The sequence below is a fragment of the Notothenia rossii genome, assembly GCF_949606895.1.
Source record: "Notothenia rossii genome assembly, chromosome: 6".
In the NCBI taxonomy this organism is placed as follows: Eukaryota; Metazoa; Chordata; class Actinopteri; order Perciformes; family Nototheniidae; genus Notothenia; species Notothenia rossii.
In genome coordinates, this window is record NC_136909.1 from 23,233,731 (window position 1) to 23,246,651 (window position 12,921).

Sequence of the window (12,921 nt, forward strand, 5' to 3'; positions counted from 1 at the left end):
CAATGGCGACCCCACCCTCTTTTCTTCACAGTTACTTACAGTACAAATATGCTGTACGTTTCCTCCACAGAGCACCGGAGCAGGAGCAGAAGAGCAGCATAAATGAAACCTCCTAAAGCTGCTACTACAGAGACAAGTTAAGTGTGTTATGACATATGGCTGAGTCTCATTAGCAGATAAAATGACAAACCCCCGATTGCCTTCATAACATATTATACTATATTCTTGAAAAGAGAATGAAACATCCCCCAGCTCATTAATCAGAGCTTAATTACAATTAAAACAGATCTAAAGAATAGACCTGTCAAACTGATGGGAGGCCATAACATTCATTAATGCTAATGTAGTGTAGCTTCACTCGCTGAGAAAACACAGCGCACACAGAATGGATCCCAATCAAAAGGCTGAATCATTTCCTAATTGCTAGTTGCGTCAACGCTAAATGTTTATGTTGCATCAGGATCACTTGGATGAAATCATGAAAAGAATAACTAACTAACCTTGTTGATAAGTCTGAGAGTGAAGACCATTTTGAAAAAGAAAATGTTTATGTTGTTTTTTCCACTTTTGAACATGTAATTACTGATAGACGCAACAGGCTTCAAATGATTGGAAATCAAACATCTTATTATGGGAGGCAATCAAGTTGTAGAAAAAAATAGATTTTACTATCAATCAAATCCAAGCCTGTATATATTTGAAATGGTTACAACATAGCACAGAAACCCAATGTACCTGGTTTAATTAATTGGCATCTCAAAATGACATATATCTAGGTTCATTTTTAAAACATTTTATTGCCCGCGGATAGAAAATCTTGCTGACAGAAAATCAGTTGACAGAGGCATTTATGCATCACAGCCTCCATTAACTGAGTTACTGTAAATCTTAAAAAGGCAGCCTTCTGTAAAATAAACCCTCTCCTAGCTATGTTCCCAGGGTTCACAGCTACAATCTTCCTTCCAGAGCAGGGCTTTGTGCCCTTTGCATGGCTCTGTGGTATGTTGAATGAGCCCTGATGACATCACCACACCTGCTTGGTATTTGTGGCTCTGAGCTGATGTTAGACATGAAGGTCAGACCAAAGCTGTGGGTAGCTGGCTGGCAGAGAGGAGAGTCTTCTGGTTACAGCACTACTGCCACAGACTTCTTCAAAACCGGTGATTCAGCTGTTTTATCCTACTGTGACATTTTGTTACTGGGCAAAACTGCACCTAACGGTATTTGTTGCTAGGCAACATAAGCTTAAAAAAGCTATCGGAAAGCAATGGGGCCTCTGGTGTTGGGAAAGGTGCTTTAGATATATTAGTGTGGAAGGACGTTTTTTTTACTTTTACCCCATGCATCCCTTAGTATACTGTACTGACCCCCCCCACAACCTGCTGCCAAGTCTGTCGGAGAGCCATATGATGGAGCAGATCGCTGCTCACTGATTCTAATCTTTGAGCAGCATCTGGGAGCCCAGCCACAGCTATCTGGAGCGAGGCCTATACTTATGATATTTTCCCCCATTTTAACTTCAAAGATGCTGCCCTGTAGATCTAAGTGCGCTGTAATGCATGCTGAAGGGTAATGTGCTGTTGTCAGGGTTTACAAGAGGGCGAGGGAGGGATGAGGGGAAAACAAAAAGATGCATGTCTGATATGCTGCTCAGCAAAAAGCATTTGAACAAGCTGTACGGTATACGTGAATAGTTTATAGCGTTGTGTGTGTGAGCGGCTGTTGACAAGCGCTCCTCTACTTTTACATGTGACAGCTGAAGGTAAGTGACGGGTTGACCTTTGCTTTCTCTGGGAGTGTGGTCGTTCTTAACAATGAGCCCTTTTTTAAGTCTGATCCTCGGATGCAAATGCACTCTATCACCACGTAAAAAACACATTTACCGCAAGCGCTGGGCCTTCCCCTAGTAAGCAGCGCAGTAAAACACGTCGTAAAGATGACTAATGGAGCAGCAGCGGCTCACATTCTCAGTGGGAAAAAGAAGAACAGGGTCGTAAATCGATAATCAGATACACATACAAGAAGATGCATATCATATTAGACCGGGCTGTGAGAACACCTTCTGAGTGCTCCTAGAAATCAATGTAGGCAAATGGAATACAAAAAAGTGGGAGAGAGTTGAGGAAGTACAGTGCGAAAAAAATGAATATATGAAGCCTCCTAAGGACTCACCGCAACAATCACCCTGAAAAAAAAACACTCACAGTTGATATTAACAATTACAGAGCAGAATGTAAATCTGTGCTTATATTAGAAAACAAAGACATGTTTAGTAGTCTGTTTGACAAAAAACTATTTATTTTTCAATAAAAATTGCCCTCTTTATTTGTATTCCCTCTGTGTTTTCTTTCAATTCAGACAGGTAGGGATCTTTTTTTTCTTTCCCATACATTTACTTTGGCCATGTGGCAGCCATTGCCGGTCCCCGGCCCATAAAGAGAGACAAATACCACCGTTCCCTTTCTACTTCCATGAAGAGAGTGTATCAGTCAAGCAGTAAATACATTTGGGGGTAAATGTTTAAAAAGCCTGTTTAGGCAGCAGAAGAATGCAGTGCATCAGGTCTTAGTAAAAGGTAGCTTAAACAAGTCTGCATTTAAACAAGCCAGATTTATGGCCTTCTTAAACTGCTCAGAGGAAAAGCCCCTGTTGTAAAGTTTATAAACGAGTGACTGGACAACTGAAAGATAGTCTCTGATAAGAAGGAGTGGTAGGAAGGGGGGAGGAATGAATGGGAAAGAAAGGAAAGGAGGCCGAGGATTTTAGAAATGTAGAGACAGAAAAGAGGTTACCACAAACCCATTCTTAAAGATTCAATATTCTAAATGAACTATTGATGCATTGGCTTGGATGCAAGCTTAAGGAATAGACTGCTCTTTACCAAGGAAAGCCTGAGCTCAAACATTTAGATTTTGTCTGAAAGCGACCCAGCAGTGCATGGCTCTGAATGCGCTTTTAGAAACCAGGTCAGGCACCGCTTGCGACAACTGAGATCTGGTACCGCTCACAAACCCTCACCTCTGCACAATATCAGACAGCAGCAGAACTGAAAAGCAGAGTGTCAGAGCATACACCCATTCACACACACATGGAGGAATGGGGGCTCAACTGAACAGGGTCAGAGAAAGAGGTTCTGGAGGCCAGGTTTGTAAACCCTACACTCCATCACGCGTGACAAAGGTAACTAAAGGAATGAGTACGAGGCTCAGCGCAATCTCTCTTTCTACGCAGGCCTTCTTATCTCGGGAGACATGAGCAAAACATTCAATAACTCAAAAGACTTTCACAATTTATTTGTTGTTCTCTAAAAAAAATCACTATCACAGCTAAATGTATAAGTTTGAACAAAAAAAAAGCTAATTAAAATGGAAAGTGTTGTGGTGACCAAAAACCCTTAGAGTAAGATGTGGTGTTCTAGTCAAAGTTATACTCATAACCCTGTATTTATTTTTGCATTCAAAACATAAAATTAGGTATAATAAAAGGTACAACATGCAAAGCCAAATGATGCTTTAAATGTCTAGAGGTAAGACAATCTAAGACACCAGAAACATTATGTACAACAATTCACTTTTGTCTTACAAATAATTATTGTATTATAGATCATTCTAAGTCTAATGAGGTCCAGGTAGGGCCCGTTCTATTGAAGCTGATCTTAGGTCTGTGAATATGTCAAACACCCAAGAATATTGAACCAAAGTGTCTAATAACTCACGTGGTGCATCATTATCACAGAAGGAGAAAATGTGTTTTTAAAGCAAGATGGTCAGCGGAAGCAGTCTGTTTGCTAATTCGTACCTTTTGATCCAATCATCCTAAATTCAATTGTTTATAAATCGTTAATTATTTATTTCTATTAAAAGTGATTTCATATAATCAATTTTGATTTGTGTGTGTTTTTCCACAGGTCTGTTTCAATCGGGTCCCAACCAAGGAGCTCTACTCTTCGACCAAATGTTTCACCTTTCAGTGAATCTGACAAATGTATATTATAACGATCTAAATGAATTATTTACCTTTCAGCAATTGTTAAAGATTGTTAAATATTAAAACCCTTTGATACACAAAAGAGAAAAAGAAAGGGACACACACACACACACACACACACACACACACACACACACACACACACACACACACACACACACACACACACACACACACACACACACACACACACACACACACACACACACACACACACACACACACACACACACACACACACACACACACACACACACACACACACACACACACACACACACACACACACACACACACACACTTTTGGAACAAATTCCAGAGCAGCTTACTGGAGGTCAGACACAAGCAGAATTCCTTAAATAAAATCACAACAGAGCTACTGTGTTTAATTTTTTTTGCCTCGCATGACTCCCTTGTTCTTCAGAATAAATAAAGAATGAGGACAGCTTGACCCTGTCCTTTCAAAGAACACCACGATAGAAAATTCATAGTGACTCCTTGGAGCGTGGAGAGCTTGGATTGGATTTGTGGAAAGTTACACACAGGGCAGTGAGCAAGACTTTGGAGCCTCATCTGTAAAACTAACGTTGGAGTTAGAGACACTTACAGTACGGTGAGTATCTTGAATCGTGACTTTATTCTGAATGATCACGAAAAAACACTCAAATTAAAGCCAAGTTCTTTTGTAGGTTTTGTGCTAAACACTGTCATTAGAGGAACACATCTTGACAGTATGATAAATCTGTATGTCTTTCGTGAATTTTTGTTTCATTAAAATTTTTCTTTTTCTCACGTGTTACTCATCTTCCACACTTCATAGGAACAGCATTTCTGACAAAACTTATTCAAAGCATTGACATCCATTATCTATACAGCTTTAAATAAAAAAGCTGGACATCAATCAGGGGCTTAATCCATACCCCGCATAATGTTCTGTATGTGTTAAATCTGCACAGACAACATTCACTGAGGGGGCTACATTGTCATTAGCATTAAAAAGCTAATTCATCACCAACACAGTAAGACTCTGCGCCTGCAGGCTAAATACGGGCTGTGACCTCCTGTTGTCTCTGTCGAGAAGGAAAAAACGTAGTTATTGTTTAAAGACATATCAGGATTGGCAAGTCTGAGTACCCAGGCCACACTGAGTTGTGTCTACTGTCTGTCCATGACTCCATGAGATTATGTTGACCTCCATTGTGATGAGTAAACAGCAGTGGATGAAGGAGGAAGACCAGGAGGGGGAGAAAGCGGGGAAGGCTGAAAGACAAGACAGGGGGGCAACTTGGATGAACTAATTTAATTAACAAAAGATGTGAGCAGCATTCAAAAGTCAAACAACCTTGGATGTCCTTGCTTAAGGAAGGGTAGGGGAGGGAGTAACAGAGAGACAAAAAGAGGGGGTAGGGGTTAAAAGAAAAGTAAGGACAAGGTGGAGGCAAAGAAAAGCAAGAGTGTCTTTGTGAGTGTATGTGAGCCAGGTTTAGGTCAAGTTTACGAGTTTGAGTGTCTGGAAGATTTTTGTTGAAGGGCAATTCTGAGATTCCCTTCAAATACTCAGTGAACTCTGTCGCTGTCTCACTTTATTCCAACCTCTCTCCTTCACTGTCCCTTGCTCCTGCCCTTTAGAAACAAGATGAAGGGATGATCAGGAGGCGGCTTCAGTTAAGACTGCCAATCAATATGGCTCTTCTGTGTGGGATGAGAATCCAAGATTACACTGAAAAGCACAAATAGCAAATGACTCTTTCAAACTACTTTCCTGACTTTGAACATTCAAGCCTGACCAAAGCCTGGAAAATAGGAACCAGGGGAACATCTCTATCCTATATTTTCTCTAATTCCTCCTCACTTTACAAGCCTTTAAAACTAAGAACCCCTGCCGGTCAAAATAACAACACTCATCACAGAAAGTTTTGCCCAACTCCAAAACTCTCATTTCCTAAACGAGAGTTAAAATGCCCCCTAACTCTTCACCATACTTCATCTTTGTTTTCCTCACTCTAAACCTCCAGGCCCTGAACAATTAGGCCGTTGTTTATGCCTGCAAATTGCTGCGCCGTGCCTATCTGTGTATGGTCCCCGGCAGCTGGATGCACCGGTGGAACGACGATATTGATTGGGATGTCTGTTCTTTTAACAAGGTCTGTCTGGTTGCTCTATCTGGGGGTGCAGCCGTGCTCATACCTGCTCCCCGAACGCAGCTCCACCTCGGTTCAGGTAATGGGAGAACACTTCAAAACTGCTTACAGAAAACACTTTTGCGGGGACCATTTGTAAAGGGAATAGCCAGCACTCAGTCTATTGTTTCATTTCATCTAATTTTACTTTATTTTCTCCTGGTTTCTGTCATCCGTTTAATCATTTTCTCATTCTTTTTTTCCCTAGAAGCAACCCCTCGTTTTACTTTCCTTTTCCCTCCTTCATCTGCTCCATTACTATGATAACTCTTAGTCTCTCCACTAGCTGTCCCTGAAGGGGCCAGTAGTCAGTGTTATTATTTTTCTAGTCAGGCTCCGTGCTGACGCGGTGAGTTTGCTTCCTTCTCTGCTTCACAACCTGGACTGCCTATTTGTTTTCACTCTAATGAAGTAGTGGAAATGAAGCAGGGGAAACAAGAAGGATAAGAAGAGAGTAGAGGGGGAAAGTCTTTAAGATGAGGGGAAAGAAAAGGAAGACAGAGGAAGTGGAAAGGAGAGGGAATGGACAGGCGGAGAAAGAGGATAAGAAGGAAAATGAGATACATGTAGATTTGAGCAAGCTGTGAAAAAGCTTCTAAAGAAAACATTGAACTCAGGCCGAAAAAGATCTAAATCCCCATAGTGATACATCAGCAAAGACTGAAGTCTACATTTTCAAATTAACCAGTAGGGCCCATTATAGAAAACAGCATCTTAACACAATTAAGAGACGTGTGAAAAGAGTGTCAAGATTAGATACACTGTATAGTATTCAGCTGTAAGGCTGTCTCTGTGTCTCTACTTTGTGGTTGGCTAAAAAGAGATACATTAGCAGCATTTAGTGAATTTGTGGGAGTTTGGCATATGTATGTGTTTCTGCTTCAGAGTCTCTGTGTGTGCCCAGTGCAATGAGCAGAATATATGTACTATATCGCTCTCATTTGATTGAAAGTGAGCTCTGCTCTGCGTTTCACCACTAGACAGCATAGCCTCGATTAATAGATAATATTCCATACTGTTTGTGTAAGAAGATGAATTCCCCACACAGAGAGGACCTAACATTTTACAGCAGACTCACTGGGGAGCGGGCTTTTCAGTGACAGACGCAATGACATGTGTGGCACTGCTGAGCAAAAGAGGAACTGTTTTTCAGAAGATTAAGGCACTTTTTCCTTGAGTCTTTCAGCTGAATACTTCAAAAGACAGCCATAGAGGCAGGGCTGAAAGAGAACTAAATGAATTGATTTGATTATTTTTGGGTGAGTCTGGATCAATCGCATTCTTTCCCCTCGTCAGAACTGTGTCGTTTGGCCCTGAGGGCGGAAGGGTGTAATTATTGGAGGCAGGCGGAGCACGCCATTTGCCCAGGCCTGGAGGGGTTCTGATTTCAATGCTCCATTATGAACCGTGTTAACAGCAAATAACATAAATTCCTCTCGGAAAGAACACACACTGTTACACACAGACACGTCGTATTTGAGCAACTATAAACACACTGAGACACAAAGAAAATCCTTCAGGCAGAGAGGAAAGGAAAAAAAGTCAGTGGGACAAACGCACACATTCCATACTATTCAAACCGTATATCACCCAGCCACTGGAAGGACAGTCTAAATAAGAAAATATTCTGAGATCAACTAGACTTCACTTGGATCTGTGCCGGTGCAAGGTCTGTGTTTGTATAGATGTAAAAAACTCTCAAATTCTTCATATCTGTCTAAATGGCATTGGACTTAAAAGTCAGGCTGCCTGGCAGTAAAATGTATACAGTACGGAAGCACGTTTGTATAAACTGTGACGGAGGAAATCGATCCCTCACACTGCTCCACATGAGGAGAGCCAGATGGATCCTGTTAACAGTTCTTAAATGAATTCTACACTTTCTAAGTCCTGTGACATTCAGGGAAGCTGTTACATTAAAATTCCCAGCGTTTTGACAATTCCAAACAAATTTACACAGACCGAGCGGAGCTGTCGAGGCGGAGAGCAAACTGGGTTGTCTGCACTGTGTGTCAAGGTTATCACAGGACTGTATTTGTCTAAGACTGACAGGACCCCGTCTGAAACCTAACCCCACATTAGTTATTGTGGGATAAAGCTTTGTGGGGCAGGAAAGGAAAAAAGGAAGGAGGGAGAGAGAAACTTAAACCATGATTTATTTTAAATAGCCAAATGTGGGGTGCAGAAGTTACCTGAACATCTGTAAGGCAGGCAGGCTAAGGCAGGCCGAATGCTGAAGTGAAGGCCTTTTATTTCCTTATGTGATATGGTAATTAGCTGTTATTTTTATCAAAGTGTTGCAGTTATTTGTACTAAATTCTTTACAAAATACACATCCTGAACTAAAACCAAGCAACATCCTTTTAAGGGAAATATTAACGTTGGAATATTTCCAATATGTCCAAAACACTGTCAACACAGATCTCACAAGGATTAACCACCTGCCAAAGCAGACCACAGTGAGCAGGTGTATATAACTATTCATTTTCGCAAAGCAAACATTTATGGTTGGTTTGCAAGGCAGGATGAATTTGGGTTGGGGCCACTGTCAATGATCCCCTTAGCTACAGTATGTTGGCTTGGACAGTAGGTGCATGATGGGTAAATATTGAGATGGTTCCTCAAGTGTGTAGATCCTGGGGCTGAGCTAAACAAACAAAGGTTGTTCCGAGTGTGAGAGCAATTAAAGAAAATACCATCCAGAGAACATATTCTACACTGAGGAAGTTTTTCCTGGAATCTCTTCCTGTTATTGCCTTATGTGGAATGTAATCATCAATACAGTTGAACAACCTAAGAGCCAAGGAGAAATGTGTCCTGCACTTCAGAAGTGCGGATGACCTTACATGCTGGTCATTCACACTGTCAACACTGGGCTGAGGAAAGAAAGAGAAACAAGCGTATGCATGGAGAACACTACGCCTTGCATCTTACTCTAAACAATGGAGATTTTAATAAAATGAGGCATAAGGAAAAAAAAATCTAATGGATTTGTCAACATAAAGAAGAGATGCTGTGGCGGAGAGAAATCTAAAGTTAAGTAATTTGCACAAGACTTTCATTATGTGGGAACCTTGTGGAATTGAGAGTTATCCCCCAGCTTCTGCATTTTCCCAGAACCGAATTAAGTGCAGAGATGAGATTAGTTTGCCCAGAGATTGAATTGGACATGCCTCCGGATTTTACTGCCGTGATACACAAATAAAGCATGATACAACTTTGCTAGAGGCTGAAATGTCAAATGCAAACCCAGAAAAAAATCATGACCAAATTGAATGTGCTCTCTATACTAAAAACACATTTTGCCAAGTACTTAAAAATATTGATTTGGTTTATTAAAGTGACACAACATGCCACACAGATTAAAACCACTGTGAAACCTTGTAAAAAAAGGTTCACCAAGCAGTGGTCAAAGAACTTATATTTAGTGTGTAATTGTATTTTATTAAAGTCACTTGACTTCTTCGAGCAGAGAAGAGGCGTAGCAGCAGTGTGGCCAAGGGGTTGAAAAGTCACACAGTCCAATCAGACAACAGCCAATAATAACCCTGTCACAGTGACCTTGATAAAGAGATCCAACAGCCCTATCTGTGGGTATTTCCGGAGAGGAGTGTCAGCTGCGTTAATGCCTAAATGGGTAATGCTGTCAATTTAAAACAACTTTTAAATAAAACAGAAGCACCAGTCTTTAACTGAGGCGAGTGACGAATTTCCAGAGCAGAGCAGGGGGGGGGGGGGGGGGGGGGGGGGGCAGGAGGTTTAAACTAAGGAGGGCAGGAGAGAGATGAGGTATGAGTGTTCACTTCTGCCCCTGGACTTACTTGTAGATAACCACAATCTTCATCAGCTCTCACCTTCTCACCTTTTTGACTCATTCTGTAGCTCACATTTTCAGTATTAACAATATATTCCTGTTTTTCTGTTTCCCTCTGAGTACGCTTTGTATTACAACCATTCCTCTCTCCTTCTCCTCCTGAAACTTGACCTAATGTACTGTAACTCCTTCTCACACCTAACATCATTAAAAAAAACAATAATAACAACAGCAACAAAGAAAGTAGGAGCCGTTGGCAGGTCTTTTCCCCACACAGGCCAGACCAACCCTCAGCACTACTGCAGACTCATTTGGAATGTTACATTTTAGTACTCAAAAGCCTGGAAACTGAGCAATGGTCGAAGGGGGCAAACGTGCCATGAATGAAATCTGTGATTCAGAGCTGGTAATGTTCCTGACCTTGCAAACTGTCAAACTCTTCTATTTGTTCAAATCACACTCCATTACAACTTTAATAGTACAACATTACAGCTTTATTTAGCTCCGTCATCCCCACATTTCCCCCTTCGAAGCAGAGAGAGAATAATTATGTATCTTTCCATCGTCTAGGCAAAATGATGAGTATGAATATCACATCTAAAGAGAGAGATGGAAAGATAAATAAGAGCAGCGGGATAGTTGAATGTTTTTTGTTGGTAGGGCAGGAGCATGAAAGCATAAAGTGTATTGAAACTAAGAAATATTGTTATTCCAGTAAAGATGTAGATCATTCCAGAACAGAGTTTTTATTACTCTGGCTGTAGATATCGATTGTAGGGTCACTGGGTCGGCAGAAGGGAAGTAAATGAAAATGGAATCTAAGTGATCACCTGCTATGTAATGCAGTTTCTCTTTATTACTCTTAGATAAATATCATAGATACACATTCATGTCTGCAATAATGTGGATTGAGTGTGCTGCTTCATCACTGAGATCTAACATATAGGGGTCACTGTCAGACCCTCATATGTTTTAATTTCATTACAGCATAAATAGATAAATATGATACACTGACGTTCTTGTCGCAGTTAACGATCTCCGGGCTGGCATTTTTATCTGAAAAATCCATAGGGTCAATCCTTAGGCCACGGCACGCAGATACCACTGATTTTATAATGCAGGAATAAAAATGATGAGTTCCCAACCCGGTGTAAGGGCCTCAACTTTAAGTCAAATCTTATACTCCCTCCTTTTCTTCCCTGCCAACTTCTACAGTACTTTCACTTTTTACTGCACAGCAAGGGGCTTTAAATTAGTTTAGCCCTAAACCCAAATGTAAAATGTGGCCTGAACAACAAAAGGCTCATTAAAACATACTATTACACTCACCATATGCAGGCCCACCAGCATTGGGAGTATGACCTGTGCTGTGTACTACGCTACAGAACAAGAACGCAGGCAGTAGAATATCAGCACAGGCTAAAGTTTCTTGGTTAGGCAGCTGCTCACTTTCCCTTCCTTGTCTGCCCTCATCCCACTCATGTCACACTGAATGATCCCACACTAAGTGGATGCATCTGTGTGGTAGCAGCTCCACAGTGCCAATTGGAGAGGTGGGAGGAGTTGTTACCATGGCACTACAACTAAATGTGCTTCTATCAGGTTGGTGATTGGACGGGTTAGAGGCCAGATGAAGGTTTAAGAGTGACTCTGGATAGAATGTTGGTCAGACCCAGAGGTGAGTAGGTTTGAGAGGGCTCACTGTGTCCCTTCCCTTCTTTTATAACCGAAATGGCTGATGGACATACGGAGCACAGCAGTGGTGGCTTAGCTCAAACATGTTGGTACATGATTGTATTCATACAAATATATGAACGTTCAAAATATAATTCATTTTCTAATATGAATAATTCACTTTGTTTTCTAATAAAAACAATATTGTATTATTGCCCCGTTTTAGATACAATAGCAACAGGTTTGCAATCAGCAAGCAATCTGAGTCTGATTGCACACCTGTTGCTATTGTAATTAGAACTGGGCAAAAATACAGTATTTTGCACACACACACACAACCACCATATGTTACCCACAGTTAGAGAACAATGGGGGCGGTAACAACTGCACTAAAGTGAGGCTAATGATTATTATTGTTATTCTGACGGTTATTTTAATTCTGCAAATTGCCATAATGTTTTTTGCTGTCCACATAACAAAAAAGACACAATTTTGCTCTTTTTCACATTTCCAAAAGCATCCTTTGAGATGGCTGCACACATACATTAGATACTGTACTGCGCTGACAGGGAACCAGGCAGCAGCAGACATATCGGGCTGAGCCATGTTACCTTGTCACATCTCATGAGGCCCAGGTAGCGGAGGGACTTGCTGCTCTGAGCGATCTGTGTGGCTCCCTGGTCTGTGATGTCCTTACACCAGCCGGCATCCACAGTCTCTATGGTGCTGCTGTACTGGCCTATGGCTATCAGAGCTGTGGAAACAGGAGGGAGAGCGAGAGAGGGGTGAGGGTAAGGAAGGAGGGGGAAAAACAAGAGAAGGTGTTAGTCTGACACCCGTTCTCATGCAAATGCAGCAGCATCATCCTCCCATAGAGACGCACAGTAATTCCAGATGGAACCAGTGTCATCTGGCCAGCTGTGACAAATACGACAATGTTTGCACAACACCTTGGAATTATCCACACATACAAGGTAACACACTGAAATACAAACATCACACACAACTATGTTTGTTCAGACTGCTGCAGGATTCATCCATTAGAGCATTGGCAATAGTCACAGCACTGAAAGGCAATGACATCGTGCCAGGGTATGATTTAATTCTGATGGTGTGTATGTGAGCGTGTGAGTGTGTGTTTGTGTTTACTGCTGGTAGATAGGGTAGAAACATTGTGACAGGGTGAAGAGTATCCACAGAAACAAATATGTGTCAGTGTCTGGGGGCTTTGTTACAATCTAGAGCATGTGTGCATAACTACACACA

At 41.4% G+C, this 12,921-nt stretch overlaps 1 protein-coding gene across 1 annotated transcript in view; it reads right to left on the reverse strand.

Moving 5' to 3' along the window:
* The window catches only part of fbxl17 (F-box and leucine-rich repeat protein 17), a 206,216-nt gene that overhangs the window by 4,427 nt on the left and 188,868 nt on the right, over positions 1-12,921 (reverse strand). Inside the window, exon 10 of the mRNA XM_079686436.1 lies at positions 12,267-12,409. Coding sequence (XP_079542562.1) covers positions 12,267-12,409 — 143 coding nt within the window. The remainder of the gene's footprint in view (positions 1-12,266; positions 12,410-12,921) is intronic.